This window comes from Melanotaenia boesemani, chromosome 14, assembly GCF_017639745.1.
Source record: "Melanotaenia boesemani isolate fMelBoe1 chromosome 14, fMelBoe1.pri, whole genome shotgun sequence".
In the NCBI taxonomy this organism is placed as follows: Eukaryota; Metazoa; Chordata; class Actinopteri; order Atheriniformes; family Melanotaeniidae; genus Melanotaenia; species Melanotaenia boesemani.
Window position 1 is genome coordinate 2438151 of NC_055695.1, and position 20383 is coordinate 2458533.

General features: G+C 43.4%; 1 protein-coding gene across 1 annotated transcript; it reads right to left on the reverse strand.

The window, feature by feature from the left end:
• Positions 1-7360: 7360 nt before the first annotated feature.
• Positions 7361-16271, reverse strand: gorab (golgin, rab6-interacting). Its single transcript, XM_042006710.1, has 5 exons — positions 16097-16271; positions 15635-15959; positions 14784-14885; positions 14543-14683; positions 7361-10307 (listed from the first exon to the last, which is right to left on the reverse strand). The coding sequence occupies exons 1-5, from the start codon at positions 16149-16151 to the stop codon at positions 9896-9898; spliced, it is 1035 nt and encodes a 344-aa protein (XP_041862644.1). The 5' UTR covers positions 16152-16271; the 3' UTR covers positions 7361-9895.
• Positions 16272-20383: the final 4112 nt, after the last annotated feature.

Below are 20383 nucleotides of genomic sequence, written 5' to 3' on the forward strand. Positions count from 1 at the left end.
AACTGGTCCGGTACCAGGACCAGACTGGAACTGCTCTGGTACCAGGACTGATTATAAGAAAATCAGAGGACTGGATCAGGATTTGTGGTTTAAAAACAGGTTATGGGCTCTCTTACAACAGTTTTTCTTCACAACATAGTCAGAGGTTGAATATCTTGCTGGAAGACGTGTGGGAGGGTGGTGTCCTGACATCCTCCACTGGTGGTTTTATTACTCCATGTTATGAGTTTCCTCTCTGGATCCTGCTGCTTTACTGCAGGTGTGTGATTCTCAGGTACTTTACAGTGTGTTGGCCAATCAGAGCATGAGGAAGGCTGGGAATCTCCTCCTCCTCCTCATTATCTGTTGGCCTAAAACAAAGCATTTCATCAGAGCATGGAGGGGAACTGGACCGGTGCAACGACAGTGAGAGCTCCTAAAGGAAGCACTGGAGATTTAGGGGAATTTTCATGCCTCAAACCAGAGACAGAAAAAACAATCTCATCTACAATAGTAGACACAACCATAACAGTAGATGGTTTTGGTTGCATTTACATCTTCAGGTACATAAAAATGTGTTAGATGAACTGTTTACGACCACAACGAGCCACGGATTGATCTAGCTGTGTTTGACACAACCCAGAACCACTGGGAGCTTTAATTCAGTAAGCCTCAGAAATGGAATATTTCTGAGGCTTTTCTCTGAATATGCAAAGTAACCAGCTGCCAGTTTTTCCACCAGAAAGAGAAGAGCTGCAGCACCGTCTCCAGGAAAGGTGAGGATGGAGGGATGAAGAATGGAGGGAAGGTGGAGGTGGGGGGGTCATGCATTCAGAAGGTAGGAGTTGACTCGAGGCTCCGAGCTGCCATAGACATCCCATAGCTTCCAGCCCCCCGATCTGGGAAAAGAACACTTGATGCCATCAAAGAGATGCAGATTGAATCCAGATGTGCCTCTCTCGTTCTTTCCATGTATTTAATGAAGGCGCAGGGATAGAGTAGACTTTTTCATCATTAGTTTTCCCCCCAGATTCTCTTTTCCTGCCTACAAGTCCATTCTGCTGCCAGCTAGGGAAAAAAAGAGAGAAAGAAAGAAAAAAGGCCTTCCCGTGTCTCCGTCTTCTCCTCCAGGGCCCTGATCCTTTGTTCAGAGCTCCATGTGAAAGTGGCCTGTTTTCTCCGGCTGCTGCAGCTTTTCTGAGGCCAGTGGAAACCTCCAAACATCTGGCAGAGGAAAATGCCATCGTTCAGAGCTGATGCTGGCAGCAGGACTCTGAGATGGGCTTCTGTCCTAAAACCCAACATAAGGACCAACACATTTACACATGTTTGTGTAAAAATACCCAGAAAGGAGCCAAAAATACATTCAGCAAGTTTCCTGCACTTTTAAAGATGCAAATCAACAAATGTCTCTGTTGGGAGTCTGTCTGCAGCAACATACTGAAAGAAATGTCCCAAATGTATCTGTACTCCACAGGGGAGCGGAGGGAAGGACATTTCACATCAGCCAAAATAACTCAATAGTTCCATATATTTGAGCTGGTTTGCAACAGCTAGCATGTTTTCAAAATGTCAGGCTCCTTAAAATCATGAGAAAATGCAGCAGTTCTGATTTGAAAAACAATATTAGTGCATGTTCCAACTCATGCATGTTTTGTTTATGTTATTATTGATCAGGGACAATGCATAGACACACAGAAGACATAAAGTGCAACTGATGAGTATGTATGTATATAAAGAGTTTGTAGCATTAAGCTAATTTACAACTCGCCCCTGGTTGAGGCTTTGGAAAGAGGAAGAAAGAAGAAATCATTACAATATAAACACCAGCATAAAACAGCTCAGACAAAACTATTAAATAAACAATAAACACTTAATTATATCATGTAAAAACTCACACAAGCGGGAACCTTTTTAAAGATTTTAACCACCATGTTGTAGACTCTGCAGGCATAAAACAAGCCAGTGTCAGTTTTTGTAATTAATTCAGTTTTAAGGCGACTGAGCTTCGTTTTCATCTGCAAAACAAAGTATGTGACTGTATTTAATCCCTAAGTCTGAAGCAACGCTTCATTAGAGACGGAGTGTGTAATCAGCGCCTGTCTGAGTCTGACGAGCAGCTTTTAGGGTCTGGTTCAACTTTGATAAATCTTCCTCACTTTGATACAGTTTTAAGTTGCAGCAGCCAGAAGACAAGAACGCTCATAAATTCATGCAGAGCTTCAGAAAACGGAGTCACGAAAGTCTGCAGCTGAGCTCACGTCGGGACTGGAAGCCTGCGAGGGGAGGGTCAGGGTCTGCCGGTGGGGAGCCGCTGGGTGGGTGGGTGGCAGCTCAAAGGTGAGCCCACAAAAACCTGCTGGCCCTCTGAGGTCAGGTTTAAATGTTAATGAGGAGAGCTCAGAGGAAACGCCTCCTTTTTGTCTTCATGAAACATGTTTAGATTTTTCACCTGATTCAGATCGAGTTTCCTCTCATATCAGCTACGAACTGATAATCTGGACTAACACACATTATACTAAACTAGTTCAGTAACCATAGCAACCACACTGTTTATTGTGTTTTCCTCTTGTAACCTGTGTGGTCTTTGCTGTAGTCTACTACATTTAAGGCACATTTGCTTTATATGTTTACTGTAACATTACTGACATGATGAATTACATACTGTTCATTTATTATTAAAACGTCTGATTTTGCTGCTTTTTGCACTTCTGGCTGGATGTTGGCTGCGTTTCATTGACCTAAACCTGCACATGTGTAATGAGAATAAAGATGAATCTAATCCAAAATAAATGGAATCACTAAGACGTTTAGATGAGACGTTGTTGTCGTGTTTTAAAACTGATGCTCCTCCTTTAGTCTGTTTAAATCTACAGCAGAGGAGCAGAAAGGGATGTTTCCCACCTCAGAGCATCACATGATCACTGGCTGGGCCTTCCTTATTTTACCTTTCAGTAGACAAGACGGCTCAGTGGCTGTGTTGGTGTTTATGGGATTATTTTCTATATTTTCTGAAGTGCTGACTAACAGAGGCCAAAGATCAGAATGAGAAGAAATCCTGAGCTAAAGAGATTTGAGGAGCTTCAGAGAGGACTCACAGTCAGGCCGGGTCACGTTTTCTGAGGAAGAATAACTCGGGAGTAGATTCATTTCTTTCACCGTGAAAAAAGACAAAAACCTGAGTTAAGAATAAGAGACACGGTCTCCGAAGGAAAAGTGGAACGCTGTTTTATGTTCTGGGGTCTGATGAGCCTCAGATTGTCTCGTCTTGTCGGACAGTTTGTGGTCCAGCGTTAAGATTCTCCCTCAGATTCTGTCCTTGTTTCGATGAAAACGTTTTAATTCTGAGTCCCGACAGTTTGCAGAGGAAAAGCTGAGTTTTGTAGCCCAGGATGAAAAGTCATGTGCAGTGTTTTCAGTGAACCCGCAGACTGCACACACACACACACACACACACACACACACATTTTAATAACATGCTGGATGTGGATTCTTTTGTCTCAGAGATGGGCTCTGAGACTCATCAGATCCAGACTTTACATCTCACATAATAACTCCTAAATAATAACGCTGCACATGTTGCTGCAGAGGAAGGTTTGAGGTTCGGTTTGTTTCTGCAGGAAATATATTTTTCGTTTCTCAGCATCTCAGAAAAGCCGCCGATCTCCTGATGAGGAGCTTTAACAGTTATTTTTATTTACCTTGTAATATTTTTACTTCCTGCTTCGCTCGGCTGTCAACATGATTAAATAAATGCAGCCTAAGCTGAGGATGATGATGATGATGATGATGAGGGTCTGTCCAGTGACGCCTGCTGCTGATTGGAGCGTTTTGCTCCCTCTGTCCTTCTTGTTTCTCTAACTGGGAGTAAATGACCACCTTGTTGAGGCTTTACATCCTGTGCAGGGGGAGCCCCCTCCCCTCTCTCCCTCCCTCTTTCTCTCTCTCTCCCTCCCTCTCTCCCTCCCTCTTTCTCTCTCTCTCCCTCCCTCTCTCCCTCCCTCTTTCTCTCTCTCTCCCTCCCTCTCTCTCTCTCTCCCTCCCTGCAGAAATAATTCCAGCCTTTATTCTTTACATCAGGCCTTTTCTTCATCTGTCCTTCATGTTCATTCATTTCTAGTCTAAAACCTGCTCGCTTGGACTTTATGAACCTTTAAACTCACTTCCAAGAACTTGTTGGGATAAATAATAATCATCAACATTATTAAAATCTGAGCAACTAAAATAAATGATTCATTTACAGAAAAGAGATTCATTTAGTAATAAAACTATAAAATCGGTGGAGTCTAAAAGCTAAAATCAGCCATATTTTGGTTCTGAGATAATTGATGCACAAGACCGAATAATTTAATGTGGATTTCACACAAACTCTGTTTTAAAATTTAAACACAAAGTGAAAGGCATCTTCATTGGTCTCGCTTAGGACAAATGTTTCTTGGACAGAGGGAACTGACACACACACACACACACACACACACACACACACACACACACACACACACACACACACACACACACACACACACACACACACACACACATATAATCAATAAATACCCATACATAAGAAGAAAACATAAAAACAATAAAACCAATAATTTATCAATAATAAAATCTATGCAAATAAATAAAAATATAAAGTAAATAAAGAAAAGGTGCAAATGTTACTGATTAAATAAGATCCTCCAGATCCAGCTGTGGTAGAGAAGGCGAACAGCTGGAGCTGTAACTAAAACCAAGAACATTTTCAGCTGTAATAAACATTTTCATTTTACCAGTGAGACCAAACATTGTGTTTGCTGAGTGAGATAAAAAAAAAGAATTATAAAATGATGCAATAAAACGTCTGATTTCTGAAGCTCTACATGAAGGAGAACAGATTAGCTTGAGGGGAAATATATGTATATGTATATATATATATATACACACATATACATATTTATATATATATTCTTTCCTTTTCCTGTTTGGACATGTTTAGTTTAATTTCTTAGCCTCAGAAACTATAAAGTAATGCCTTGGTTTCCTCAGCTTTTACAGTTGCTGGTCCAAAACTGTGGAAGGAGCTCTTCTCCACATCAGACAAGCTTCCTCATTCTGTTTCTTTAAACCCAGTTTTATTCTTTGGCTTTCAGCCCAGAGACTCTGTTCCTTTTCAGTCTGCTGTGGTTTGTTTTTATTTGTTCTTAATCTGTTTGTACTTTTTAAATTGTTTTAAAAAATGAACAATTATTTTATGATATTATTTATCTGATTGTTGTATTTTCTGTGTTGCTTTGTCCATTTCTGTACAGAACTTTGTATCAACTGTGGTTGTTTTAAAAGGCTTTATAAATAAAGTTGAATTCAGTTGAGTTGAGCTGGATATTTATTCCTATTAACTCATTTATATGAACATAGTTATTATAAATTGGACTAATGTGGACCGTGTGATGGATTTGTTTTAATAGAATTATAACTACAATCATTTAGACAGACTGTCTTTGGTTTGAGATGATAAATGTTAAAAAGAAAAAGAACCCGCGTTGTTTTATGGGTTTGATCGGCTTCACGTGCAGGTTGTGATCAGCTGTGTTGAGACATCAGCAGGAGCAGAGGGAATATCGATACGATCAGCTCACGTGACTGATGCTGGCCGTTTGGCCTTGATCAGGGTTGAGCAGATGTGCGCAGCCGCAGTAGCGCTGAGCTGTTTGCGTCTCTCCGCTTTTACGACTGTTGTTTCTTTTGTTGCTCTCGTGATGGAAGTGGAAATGGTCTGTGGTGATCCGACATGAAGCAGCAAATCTGCTCCTGATTAAAAGCAACACGCGCAGTTTACAGAGCAGCGGCCGCGCGCGCTCACCCATGATCCCAAAGCCCTGATAAACAGGGAAAGACGTTATTATAGAAATACACAGAATGACAATACATCATTATTTTGTAGAAGAGATCAAAATAAATCATATAAACAATTATTAAGAAATAAAGCATGACCGATCTGTGGACGTTAAATATGTAAAATAAAAAATAAAAGTAAAAAACGTTTTGTTTTTATTTATTCGTGTATTAAAGGGTTCATTTTAATTTATTTCCTCTCAATGGACAAACTTTCACTCTCACTTCATTTAAACAATAACTTATAAAACATTCCTTTAAATAATATTTTATTTTTTAAATGTTTTAGAGGGAAAAGATGTATTTTTATCTTGAGTTCCTCTAAAGTTCAAATAAATTCGGTCAATCAGTCAGAAGCAGCATTATTTGTCTGTGGAGCCGAAGTCCGGCTGGAGGAGCAGAAGTCCGGCTGGAGGAGCCCAGGTCCGGCTGGTGGAGCAGAAGTCCGGCTGGAGGAGCCCAGGTCCGGCTGGTGGAGCAGAAGTCCGGCTGGAGGAGCCCAGGTCCGGCTGGTGGAGCAGAAGTCCGGCTGGAGGAGCCCAGGTCCGGCTGGTGGAGCAGAAGTCCGGCTGGAGGAGCCCAGGTCCTGTTGCTCCAGATTTTCAGGAAAATTGGAGTTTATTTTCTGACTCTCGGACTTCTCGGGTTTCAGGGTCTTCCTCGACCTGTTGGGGGACGCAGCGTCACATAAATCACACTTTACTTTATAAACCCTCCGCAGTTCTCTGAAGTGCGGCCCAGCACAGCGGCGCGCACGCACGCAGACACACGCTCGCTCCGACGAAAACCTACTTCCACAGTGGAAGGGACTGAGGTCCCTGAACGCATCTTCTCATAATTTGTATTACATAAAGAATTACCTGAAAGGACATTATTATTATTATTATTATTATTCACATTTACACTTGATGAGAAAATTTATTTTATGCATTTGATGGATCATTAAAAGCCTTTGCTAACATGTTCATGTCAGGTACAGACCAGAAGGAAGGCTCTGGTAAAGATCCATGAAGCCGAGGTCCGGGTTCTGGGGAGGATCCGTCCCTCCGTGGGACCAGTCGAGGTCCGGGTTCTGGGGAGGATCCGTCCCTCCATCGGGCCGGTTTCCTGTCATGTGGAACCAGCTCTGTAGCATCAGATTATTTCATGTTAATGTGTTAAAATGTCAGTTTCCCTCCAATAAAGCAAAGTTAGGTGGATTTATAGTAAATCTGCCTCATAAAGTCCTAGTGATGGTAAATGGTGACTTTCAGGTTTTTAATCTGCCAGTAGCTACTGGTAAATCTCCTCTTTGTTGGTTTTATCTTCATTATTTTCCCAATGCACTCAATGTTTCCTGATATATTTTGCTTTATTTGAGATGTCTGCATTGCACTGAAATGTTTTCTCTGGTTGGACCTGGTCAGGGTGGAGTTAGTGTGGATTTCTTTTCCTACATCCTATAATAAAAAGACATTTTAAAAATATCTTAAACAGGACAACGCCAAAAAGAAAGGCTTTAAACACATTTTGCATATTTATTGTTGCAGAACTGCATCATGAATCTGCAGACCTTTATCTGCAGGACAGATGTGACATAAATACAAGAACTTCAGTGTTTTATTTGAACTATTTGACTTAATTTGGTGAATCTGAGGTGAAATCTGCAGCCAAGGACATCAAACTCTGACCTTGGACAGGCAGGACGGTGGGCGCGCGGCCTCCTGACTAATTAAAAAAGCTGCGTTTACAGCCTCTGCTTCAGACGGCCAGATGTGACCGGCGGCCTGTAAAAGCTCAAAGCAGCAAAACGTTAAAAAAAACCCGGCGTGCAAACTGCTTCCCAGCTTCAGCTCTGAAACGTGAAAAGACACATCAGCTCGTGGCTTTTAGAGTTTATTCCAGTAAAATATCAGCATTTTAAATATTTAAATAACTTCTATAAGCCTCAGAAGGTAGAAACTAATAAGCCAGACTTTAGTTAAGCTCACATTTGCTGTTTTTACGTCAGACTAGGTTCTTATGTTTGACATACTGCTTCAAAGCTGTGCAGGAACATGCAGCAGAAAGCATCTGCACACGTTAACAGATATCATCTTACAGCCGAGGATGCCTCAGCTGCAGCGACAACAGCAGAATTAGCTGTGAAACATGAAGCCAGCACCAGCTTCATCCACCACTCCACAGTCAGCAGCTTCACGTCCGGAATACAAATGGATCCGCCGTGTCTCCGGGAAGTCAACGGGACCGATCGCCGTCAGAGCCGAACCCCTGCTCTACGGATAGTTCACACGTGGTGTAAAACCACGTTTGGAAGAACATTAAAAGCAAACTGAGGAGAAACTGCTGCAAGATGCTCCGACTGGTCCCGCACCAAGGCCTGCGGATCATTCCCAAACCTGCAGGAAACAGATCGACAACCAACATTCCTTATCGGCTTTTCATACACCCAAACTTCCCAATCCACCCGGAAAGATTATTTAGAAAAGTTCAGTCTGAAGATGCAGATTGTAATGCAGAAAAAATAAAAAAGGATCTGATTTCCTGGAACATTTAAATAAAAAGCTTTCCTGGTTTGAGTTTCCGTCTCAGATTCTGCTGTGATCCTGGTTCAATAAGGACAGATTTCCATGACTTTTCCAGGATTTTCCAAGCCACAATAATAATAATAATAACTTCTTTTCTATCAGATTTGGGTCCAGCGCTGGTTTCAGGCATCAGGGAACAGACCTGCTGTCAGCAGGAACTCAGGTTCACACAAAGAACATTTTAAGCTCCGCTGGCTTTTTCTAACTAAACTAAATCTAATTATCGATCCAAAGTGAGATGAAATCGGTTTGAGATTTCCAACAGCCCCAAAAGTTCACCATCAAACTGAAATGATTGATTGATCCATCAGATTATTGGTTATCGGGACCCGGTCTGGTTAGTGTTGACTGTCACAGCTGGGAACTCCAGGACTCTTCCTGGTTTTCCAGTCAGGAGGAACTCCACATCTTTGTCTCAACTCTGAACGGGTCTGGACTACAGACCTGGAAATAATTCAGTATTTTAAAACTGGCCATCATCCACAACGCTCCAAAAGTCCTGATCCAGAGTCCTGATCCAGTCCTCATGTCTGACTGTTATAATCTCTTGAAGTGGTCTTCATCACTGGTTCTCCAGCTCTCTGATGGTCTTTCAAAGTTTTTCTGCTCCCCACCATTTCCAATCCAGTCCAACCCAGTCCTCAGAGCAGTTCCAGTCCAGTCCTGGTAGCAGACCTGCTCTGGTCCAAGAACTGGACTAAAAATTAGTGGTAACAGGTCTGATGAAAGGACGGATCCCAGAACCCGGACCTCAACATTACTGAAGAAGCGTGGGATCACAGAACGGAACAAAAGGCAGGAGGATCCTGGAGAACTGTTCCTGGAAAGTCCTTCAAGCATCCTGGAGAACTGTTCCTGGAAAGTCCTTCAAGGATCCTGGTGAACTGTTCCTGGAAAGTCCTTCAAGGATCCTGGTGAACTGGTCTTGGAAAGTCCTTCAAGGATCCCGGTGAACTGTTCCTGGAAAGTCCTTCAAGGATCCTGTTGAACTGTTCCTGGAAAGTCCTTCAAGGATCCTGGAGAACTGTTCTGAAGAGGACTGAGAGAAAGCTTCTCCAGCAGGGTTCAGACTGGGACGGAGAATAAAGCTGCAGAGATTCTAAGAACTGGACCGACTGGTTCTGACTGGATTTAGATTTAATAAATCGCTGCAACTGTTTTCCTGGAAATATAAAGAAATTCGAGCTGGATCAGGACCTTTGTCCTGTTCTTGCACGTTCAGCTCTTCTCAGTGGGGAGATCCTGTAAAACTGGATTTGTGAAACGTGTGAGCTGGTCATCATGCAGACCAGGAACCGATCAATAACCTGATGACAGAGTTTCACCTGTGACTTTAAAACCATCTGCAGTGAGTAGAATTGAGGAACAGTTTAAATGTCATTCAGAGGACGTTCACGCTCAGTCAGGTGGGCAGCATTAAGGCGATGAGCAGCTCTGTTGTGAAGATGGTTCCCAGCTCTCCTCTCTGAGCATCAGGAGGCCAAACTCTCACCCTGAACACAGTTTTCTACAGTTTTCCAGCCTCCGTCCGTCTCCACCTGTCGGACATCTCCTCCCCTCTCCTCCTCCACAGTCTTTTCTTCTGTTGCTCTGCAGTTGTGGGTTAATTGCACCGTTCCCTCTCCATCTTCTGCTGACTCCTTCCCCTCCACACAGTTTCTCCTGCTCTCCGCCTCCTCTTCCTCCTTCCGCCTCTCCAGCTCCTCCTCGGTGGCCTGGAGCTGCAGCTGCTGCATCAGTTCCTCCAGCTTGCGGGCTTTGCGCAGCTCGTTCTGCTGGATGATGGTGCAGAGATGCTCCGTCAGCTGCTCCTTCAGCTCCGTCTTCTTGTGCAGGTCCAGCTTGGCCGTCACATACTCGGCCTCGGCCTTCTCGTAGCGCTTTCTGTCGGGAAAAACAACAAGTTCAGATGCATGAGCTGCGATTTACGTTTCACTTTCCACAATGAGTGAATTTGCTGAAACAGATCCAAGAAAAGTCGTAACCATGAGCAAAATACGCCGAGGCTGGATCATTTCTTCTCGCCTGTTTTCTGTCCAAGTTTAACCACTAATGAGAACAGCTGAAGCCAGAATGATTCATCCTCAGGAGAGAAAGCTAACCAGAGATTAAAGATCATCATAACATGATTCACTGTAATGAGGAGAATTCTCCCAGTTGCAGAGCTGAAGCAGATTCTGGTCCTGCTGCAACGTCTGGACCCAGAAAAGTTGTAAACATGAAAAACAACGCAAGCTGTTTGGAAACATTTCCTAAACTCCCATTCCCCTCTGGTTTTTGTGTCGGGTCCCCTCTGGGTCTGGGTTTTGTGTCGGGTCTGGGTTTTGTGTCGGGTGTGGGTTTTGTGTCGGATCCCCTCTGGATCTCGGTTTTGTGTCGGGTCTGGGTTTTGTGTCGGATCCCCTCTGGATCTCGGTTTTGTGTCGGGTCTGGGTTTTGTGTCGGGTGTGGGTTTTGTGTCGGGTCCCCTCTGGGTCTGGGTTTTGTGTCGGGTCTGGGTTTTGTGTCGGGTCCCCTCTGGGTCTGGGTTTTGTGTCGGGTCTGGGTTTTGTGTCGGGTCTCCTCTGGATCTGGGTTTTGTGTCGGGTCTGGGTTTTGTGTCGGGTCCCCTCTGGGTCTGGGTTTTGTGTCGGGTCTGGGTTTTGTGTCGGGTCCCCTCTGGGTCTGGGTTTTGTGTCGGGTCTGGGTTTTGTGTCGGGTCCCCTCTGGGTCTGGGTTTTGTGTCGGGTCTGGGTTTTGTGTCGGGTCCCCTCTGGATCTGGGTTTTGTGTCGGGTCTGGGTTTTGTGTCGGGTCCCCTCTGGGTCTGGGTTTTGTGTCGGGTCTGGGTTTTGTGTCGGGTCCCCTCTGGGTCTGGGTTTTGTGTCGGGTCTGGGTTTTGTGTCGGGTCCCCTCTGGGTCTGGGTTTTGTGTCGGGTCTGGGTTTTGTGTCGGGTCCCCTCTGGATCTGGGTTTTGTGTCGGGTCTGGGTTTTGTGTCGGGTCCCCTCTGGGTCTGGGTTTTGTGTCAGGTCTGGGTTTTGTGTCGGGTCCCCTCTGGGTCTGGGTTTTGTGTCGGGTCTGGGTTTTGTGTCGGGTCCCCTCTGGATCTGGGTTTTGTGTCGGGTCTGGGTTTTGTGTCGGGTCCCCTCTGGGTCTGGGTTTTGTGTCGGGTGTGGGTTTTGTGTCGGGTCCCCTCTGGGTCTGGGTTTTGTGTCGGGTCTGGGTTTTGTGTCGGGTCTGGGTTTTGTGTCGGGTCCCCTCTGGATCTCGGTTTTGTGTCGGGTCTCAGCTGCTGACTGGATCCTTCCAGCGTTCGCTGGGATTTGCGAGCGACGGTCGGCTTCTTTCCCGTCGTACAAGCATCAGACGTCTCAGCAGACAGCCGGTGGCTGCAGGGCCAAACGCAGCGTTCCTGCATCGCTGGGCGCTTACAGAAAACATCCTCAGACTTTTTCTCAGAAAATCCTTCAACGTCTTAAAATTTAAAGTTTATTTTCTGGTACTGATCTAATTTTATTGATCAAAAGGTTGAACAACACAAAGAGAAGGAAAATACGCAACAGAGATGTTATGTTTGGTTTTCAGCTGCTTTCACTGACCTGTGTGTTGAAGCAGAGCTGCACATTGTGAGACATGTGCGTGCGTGCGTGTGTGTGTGTGTGTGTGTGTGTGTGTGTGTGAGGCCACACGAGTTGATGAGTTCTGGAAATGAACTGCAGAGGGCAGCGTCCATTAACTGTAACCTGCTTTCTGACAGCTGGCGGCTGGAAATGAACTAACATACATTTATAAAATGTTTTAGACCACGACTGTTCTAATAAGCTGCACATTGAAATGAGACAGAAAATGACGCGAAGGTAACAGTTTTATCTTTTATGACCTGTTTAAACTTTGAATGAAGTTTCTGCATGAGTCACAGAGTCACATTTCACTTTCAGCTTTGAAATCTTGCAGGAGGTTGTTATGTAAGTCCGACGTTCCTCCTCTTTAAGTGTTCGAGCGTTGCAGACGTACTTCTGTCCTACACAAGGTCCGCTTTACAAACCTCACATGTATTTAATTTATCTTGTAAGTTTAACATGAAGTTATTTCAGGCTTTTGACGTCGTCTGCCGCCATATTTTTTCCCTGGCAGAGTTTATTGTGCATTCAGCAACTCAGCAGAGAAGGAGACGATGTCTCACTCTGTAGGTTTTTGTTATTTTGTTTTTTTTTGCTGACAGTAGTCGACAGGTAAATTCGTTGTCGACTATTTTTATTGTAGAATATTGTTGACAACGTCGACTAATCGTTGCAGCCCTAATTTCAATGGGAAAAAATGAGCTGTTTCTTTGGTAATTTGATAAACCGGCGCTCTTCTCCTGATCAAGCTGCATGCTTTGATATTTATTTTGCTCTGCTTTTCTGAAAACTGTGAAGAGTTATAAAAAGTTCACGATGGAAACAGAAGCAGCAGAACAATCAGCAAACTATGAGCTGACATTGGCACCCACGACTAAAAGCCAAAGCATAAAACTGTGTTTTAAGAACAGGCGGTGTGTAAGGCTGTCAGTTTTGCACAGATGTCATATTCTGGTCCTCGAGGGCCAGCAGGTTTTAGATGTTTACCTGCTTCAACACACCAGACACAGATTAATTGGATCTCCTCAAAAGATTGTTCATTTCTGCACAAGACTGTAAATGACCCATTAATCTGAATCAGGAGTATTGAAGCAGGAAAACATTTAAAGCTGCAGAACAGTGGCCCGTGAGGACCAAAACGGGGCTCAGAGGCTGCAACTGCTAAGCTTGGAGTCCCTTCTGAACACCAGCCAGCAGACCTGAAGGTCCGCATTCTGCATCTGCTGGTTTTCCTTTTCCTAAGCTAGGCTTATTTTTCATGAATTGTTTTGTATGAACAGTTATTAGAAACTGGACTATGTTTTGCTCTAACTGGATTACAAATAAAGCTGAAGTGAATTATACAGGGAGATGGGAAAAAAAATCCTGAGTCTGAACATGTTTTAAGGTGCTCCTCAATGGACACCACTATGATGATATGAAGTTTTGGCACATTATTGGCACAGAACACGTTACACCTTTTCCACAATAACGTCATGTTGAATCCTTAAAAATTTCAACATTAAAATGTTTTTCCTTACTTGCTTACAAGTAATTACTGGCACACATTTAAAACGTGCAAATTATTTTATATATATAATCACAATGTGCAGACACATGTACCTGGTTCTTTCAGATTTTTACACCAGCTCCCGTAAGGCTTGCCATCCACACAGATTTCCTCTACCCATCGCCACTTATTTTCAGTCCTTTATCGATAGGAAGGATGTTTCTTCATGAACTTAGCTTCCATGGATATTTTTCGCTGGGATCTGAACCCAGTTTGTTCATTCCCACAACGCCCGCTCCAGTTCTCCTTCTGATTGGCCCAACTTTTGACTTGACCTGTAGAGCTCGCTGGCACGACGTAGCACGTCGCTTGACAAGCAAAGCATTTTGGGAAGTTGAGGCAATCAAAGAAAAACAAAATGAGTAATAACGCAACAAACTATTCCGATTCCCACAATGCTTAGCCCTGCGCCAGTTTCACCTGCGACCTCCACTGGGAGCCTACGTTACAGTTAAGTCACCTGCAGCGTTGTGAGCAAACTGAGAGCAAGAAGCTCTGCAAGTTTTGTTTTCTTCTCCCGTCACAGATGGCCACATGCCGGAATTCCAGCACGGTGCCAGAATTCCGGCATCACCCCTGATTCTAACAATCAGGTTATTTAACATTCACACAGTCAGCTTTTCTTCCTGCTTTAGCTGCTGCTTGAAATACAAAAAATCTGATATTAGTTCAGGATGATAGTTTAATAAAATTAAATTAAATCAAACTAAATCGGCTTTATTTAGCCCAGAGGGAAAATGGGGCTTTTTAAAGTAAAAATGGTTTTTCTACTTATTTATTTAAGTTTAATAAAATGCATTAGGATTAATAATTACATTTATTCTGTCATTCTCACTTTTTCCAAAGTAGGCCGCCTCAGATCTGTGATTGTGATTATTCATCTGAGGACAAAACTGCTCGTTTTACGTAAGCAGTCAGAAAATGGGGGCGCTGAAAACCAGAGTCCCAGGTCCCGATTTGTCGCCTGTACCTGGCAGCAGTGTATTCCCAGCTGGCCTCCTCTATCTTTCCTCTCAGGATGCCGATCTCGTTGGACACCATGTCATCGAGGGCCTGGAGCTCCTTCTGGATTCTCTTCAGCTTCACGGCCTCTGCTTGAGTCTGTTTGGATCTGTGGACGATGAACATTTCAGTGGGAATTCTGACATTTCAGCTCAGTCGGCTTCTTCATTGTTGAGGATTTCTTCCATCTTAAAACACTCTGTACTCACTTCTCAGCGATAGTTTTTGCCAGCAGAGCTTTGTTTCGTTTGTTCTGCTCTTCAATTAGTTTTTGTTCCTGCTGCAGCTGCTCCAGACGTGTCCTTTCTCGTCTATGTCAAACAAAAACAAAATTTGACTGAAAAATTCATTTTAGATTAAATTTAAAACAGGCAGCAGCACAGGATCCCTCACATTCACTCCTGAACAATTAAGCATTACCACACTTTAAGTCAAAGATATAAAATCCATGCTTCCAGGTATGAGACAAACGTGTGTTTCAGTATGAAAGGTGAACAACCTTTAACGTGTGTCTCAGAGTTCAGGCTGCTATCTGATGTTCATGAATTATTACTATTCCTTGAAACTTTAATCTTGTTCTTTGGCGTGGAAACGGGCTAAAGCCAAGCTGTGTTGTCGAAACAGTTTGTATGTCTGTTTACAAGACAACACAAAAACTACCAGCTCCACTACAAAAAGACCTGAACTCAGAACTAAGGCTTAAAGGACACTGATGCAAATCAGTGTTTAAGAAAACACTTTCATTTATCCACTCTGAGTCTGTAAAGTTCTATAAAGAATGGTCCGAGTATGACAAAATGGTTTAAAAGACTAGTTTACGTGGGCTAAATCCACATTATGAATCAGTTCTGACCTTGAATATTTTTTACAAGGAAGTTATGAAACATGATGACTTTACCTGTTTACATACATATAGTACTAAAATATGTTGGAAACCTGAATAAAGCATTTAATGCCTGACTGAGAAGAGTGCCATAAAGCTTGGATGAGGTGATAAACGCAGTGTTATATAGATAAATAGCAAGCTTTCCAGCGGTTATAACGAGAAGATGATACTAACAGTTCCACCTCTTGCTTCTCCAGCTCTTTGACCACCAGGGTCGCCTCCTCTGCAGGCGTCTGCTGGTTTTCGTCCAGTTTCACCGCAGGAAGCTTCTCCTGCTCCTCCTGTTTGACAGCGGAAGCTGCTGACAGGGCTGTAGGTCGATGCTCTTCCTTCTGCGGCGGTTTGGTGAGCTGTTGCTCCGGTGGAAGACCAGGGGACCCGGCTTCCTCGTTCCTCTCAGCGGCTACCTGCAGGGCTCTCTCACGCTGTAATTGCTGCCGACTCCGGCTGGTTGGAGGCGGTTTCCGACCGCGGGCTGCCGCTGCGGGTACAGCTGGGTCTGAAATTAAACACGGTCTTTGTTACTGGAGACTGTCGAGAGAAGTTTAGGATTAAATGTCAGCCACGAGGAAAGCTCAGATAAACCTGCTCAGGTTCATGTTGAGACCTGTCCAGTGAGACTGGGTTTAACGTTACCTTTCTGCTGCATCCTCCGCAGCTCCGCGTCAGAAAAACCCGCCCAGCTGCTCATTGTACAAGTTTACACCTAAACACGACCTCAAACAACACAGAAAATATCCTAATTTTCACATGTATCTACAAAGTGAAAAGTTTCCAGACGAACTCAATGAAGCTTTAAGTGCTACCGCCATCTTTGTTTATGACTGCCACGTCAAGGACCCCAACCAGACCGGAAGAGTTCCATTTGCGCCTGAACAAAAAGAAGCGTCAAGTTGTTGCATAAAATATGTTTTTAGATTAATCAAACTGCAATACCCTGAAAATATAATTCGAAATATATTTTGGATATTTCAGTAATGTTTTTTGAATAAGTGTGACTATTTAGGTAATTAAAATAGAAGGCATACTTATTGGCCATACTACGACTTCTCTACCCATGTCTGAAAGTTTAAATGAAGTATTAGAAAAATTAATTAAAACATTTCAATAGAAGAGTAATCCATCATTATGTTAATCAGTTTTATGTTTAAACACCTTCCCTTCACCTTGGCTGTTCATCTTAAGCTTGGGTCCTCTACCAGAATCCTGGGAGCTTGATTATTTCAGGATGATTAGTGCCTCTGTGCTGTCTTTCAGTCCAGCCCAGACTTGTTTATATCTGCCACTTCAGCTATCTGTTGGTGGTACATCCCATGCAGGGGCTTGTCCTCCCATGATGGTTCCTCCATTTCATTCTTCTCCAGGTTCCATTGCCTGAGGCATTCACTCAGTGCTTCCTCCCTTGGGGCCATTTTCCTGATGTATTCATGGAGCTTGAATGTTTCATCTTGGATAGTGGCCCTGATGCTCACTAGTCCTCGGCCTCCCTCTTTGTGACACTGGATTTGGGGCTGAACTATCCATACATGGTGAACAGCTTCCGTGTTTTAACATCTGTGGTCTGAACTTCCTCCTTTGGCCAGCTTATTATCCCAGCAGGGTATCTGATCAGTGGGCTGCACAGTAGTGTGGTGGTTAGCACAGTGGCCTCACAGCAAGAAGGCTGTAAGGCCAGGTTCGAGCCTCAGCTGGTTCGAGCTTCGGCTGGGGGTTCGAACAGTAGCCTTTCTGTGTGGAGTTTGCATGTTCCCCCCGTGTATGTGTGGGTTCTCACCCTGTACTCCGGCTTCCTCCCATTGTCCCACTGTAAATGTGAGCATGAATGGTTGTTTGACGGTTGTGTGACGGACTAGTAACCTGTCCAGGGTGTACCTTGCCTCATTGAGCTGACTTCTCAGGACTTGCCTCACTCGTTGCAGATTTCTGGCTGTGGCAGCTCTCCTTGTGACTTCTTCTTGGTTGCCATTTGCTTGAGGTACTTGTCGCTCTCCTCAACATCTGTTATTCTGCCCTCAGCTGGCTCAGTCATCTGTCGTCCATGTGGGAGACCCGAGTTTGAATCCCACAGGGGAAATATTACAATGGGGCAAATATTAACACCTTCCAGTTGGATCCTTAGGCAAGACCCTTAACGGTACTGCCTAACCACCTCATCACCATGAGTGCAATCAAACAGAGACAAACCAGCTCAGACGTCGCTCGGTCAAACAAGGTCTGCGTCAGGAACTGAGAAACCAGGCCACTGGACACGAGATGTGAACAAAGACCTGAATGTATATCAAATCCAGTGTCTGACTTTCTATTTAGAAACAGAGCTAAATTATTCTATAAATGTCTAAATGAAGCGGTAGACCTGGTGTGGGGATGCAGGTTAGGTGTGTTAGATGTGTGAAGAAAGGAGTCTGAAGACGTTAGTATTGTATGTAAAATAAATATATTCATATCTCATTTACAGCCTGATTTATGTAACATTTTATTCCTAAAAAGAATTTGTTGATAGAATTTGGGGATTTTCTGGGCCCATAAATTCAGATTTCCTTAACGAGTAAACTTACCATTACTTCTAATCACATTTATGTGCAACACATATTCTGCACTGTTACAATAACAGTTTGACCCTTTCAGGCAATAAAAAGAAAAAACGCTGGCTGAAGCTGGCAGATCATCCAGGGTGTTATCATTTCCCACGCCTTCCCTTAATCTTTAAAGGGGTCAGAGTTTATTAAAGAACCATTTCACTTTAAAGTTGCATTAATGAAAGACTTCCTGTTGAGTGCATTTCATTTGTTTTCCTCGTCCTCTGTGAACAGCTAGAATTTGTTGGAAATTGGTGTACGTATTTAATTTTACCTTAATGACATGTTTTATTTTCAAACCAAAGCTGATTCTCACACGTGTAACTGCAGGTTTAACATTCTTTGGTTCAGACCAGAAAGTTTCAGAGAAATTGCTGTTTCTTTTGACTGAAAAGGACTAATTTAATATATTAATTTATTTACATACAATCCTTGTAAGCCCGAGAAAAGCTTGAGTGACCTGAAGGCTTTCAGTCGTTTCATGTGCATGAGGCCAGATTAGATTTTCATCCTGTGAAGAACGATGTAAATGGTACATGGACTTGTACCTACAGTAAATATCGCTTTTTAGAATAGAATAGAATAAAATAGCATAGAATAGAATAGAACAGAACAGAATAGAATAACCTTTGTTGTCCTTATACATGGTACAATGAAATTTAAAGAATAGAATAGAAATACTTTATTAAGAGCAGCTCCATAAATGTGCATGCTCAATGCTATAACAACAAGACTCAGTAATATATAAAAATATGTAGAAGAAAACACTTAATACACAATAAAAACGACTGAGGTAACTAGAATAAGGCGGTGCAATGGCCAGTGCAAATAATTTGTGTACTGATGGCAGTACACTTTGATTTAGTGCAAGTTCGCGTTCAGTGTGGTGACAGCCTTGGGTGGTCTTGAAGCCTGAGGGTTGCCGGTTCGATCTCCTTCAACTTCCGCCATCAGTGTGTGAATGTGTGTGTGAATGGGTGAATGTGATGTATGATGTAAACCGCTTTGGGTATCATTCCAGGTGCAGAAAAGTGCTATAAATACAGAACATTTACCATTTAAAACGCCTGCCAGAAGGCAACAGGTTGAAGAGATGGAAGCCAGGGTGGAAGATGTTTCTGGCTCTGCTGAGACAGTGGGAGTTATAGATGGTCGTCAGGGAGGGCAGAGAGCAGCCGATGATCCTTTGTGCAGTATTTGATAAAACTTCCAGAGTAACGAGCACTGGTTCTGAGGAGAACTGGTTCTGAGGAGAACCAGTGCTGAGAGTTTGGAGGAGAGATGAGGACCAAGTTTCACCTGTCGCGGTCAACTGACCAGGAAATCCATAATCCAGGAGCAGAACATGCCTTCCCAGGTACTCCATCCAGGCCTGCAGCCTTCCTGGGGTTCACTGCACAGAGCGTCCACCTCCCTTCCTGTGCCTCAAGAGTGAGTGGGGGGTAGCTGGAAACCGGTGGGTTTTGTAGTGGTGGATGAATAATGGGGCTGTATGGGACTCAAAGTGGGCAAAGTAGCTGTCCAGCTCCTCTGCTAGCACCACATTCGAGTCCACAGATGTCCCAGCACAGCCTCTGTAGTTAGTGATGGTCTGTTGTTAGGATGATCCTCTATCCATTCTTAACGCATCTCCTCAGGACAGCACGAGTTGCGCTGTACACATTTGATGCCTGGTGTGGCAAATTTGTCACAAACTACTTCTGGTCTTTGTGTATTTATTTATTTTTTATCAAGCTAATTTATTTTATTAATTTATTTACTTTTATTCACTCTTATGTAATTATGATTTCTCTTTATTTAATAATTGTTATTCATTTCTTTAATATTTAACTGTAGTTTATTTTATTCCAATCTTTTTATTTAATCCCATGCTGAACCGTTTGGTTTAGTAAACCCTGATCTCTGTAGCATTTCCATAGCAACCGTACCCTTACCTGGTAGGCAGCGGTAAAGCTGAATACTTCAGCTACATAACAGCCTCATGTCATACCGCTGCAACGACTTCCTTGAACTCTAATGAAGAAGAACACAAGCCAGTGGGATAGGTCAGATTGGATATTCAGAAACCCTTCTTGTTTTTTGTCTGTGGAAATGCAAAAAAAGAAAAAAATGTGTACCGATCCATCCTGTTCTTGCTTGGTCAGGCGAGTGTTTCCATAGCAAGTCAGACCTGCTCTAGCTAGGCGAGGTTTAGCCTAGCTGGAGTTTACTGACAAATGACACCACATCATAAGAGACAACAACGGATGCAACACAACGAACAAGAGCAATGAAGAAGATCCAGGAGCCCGTTCTGCTCCAGCTTGGCTTTTGACCCTTTTTCATTTTGGTTTTTGCAGGAATCTTT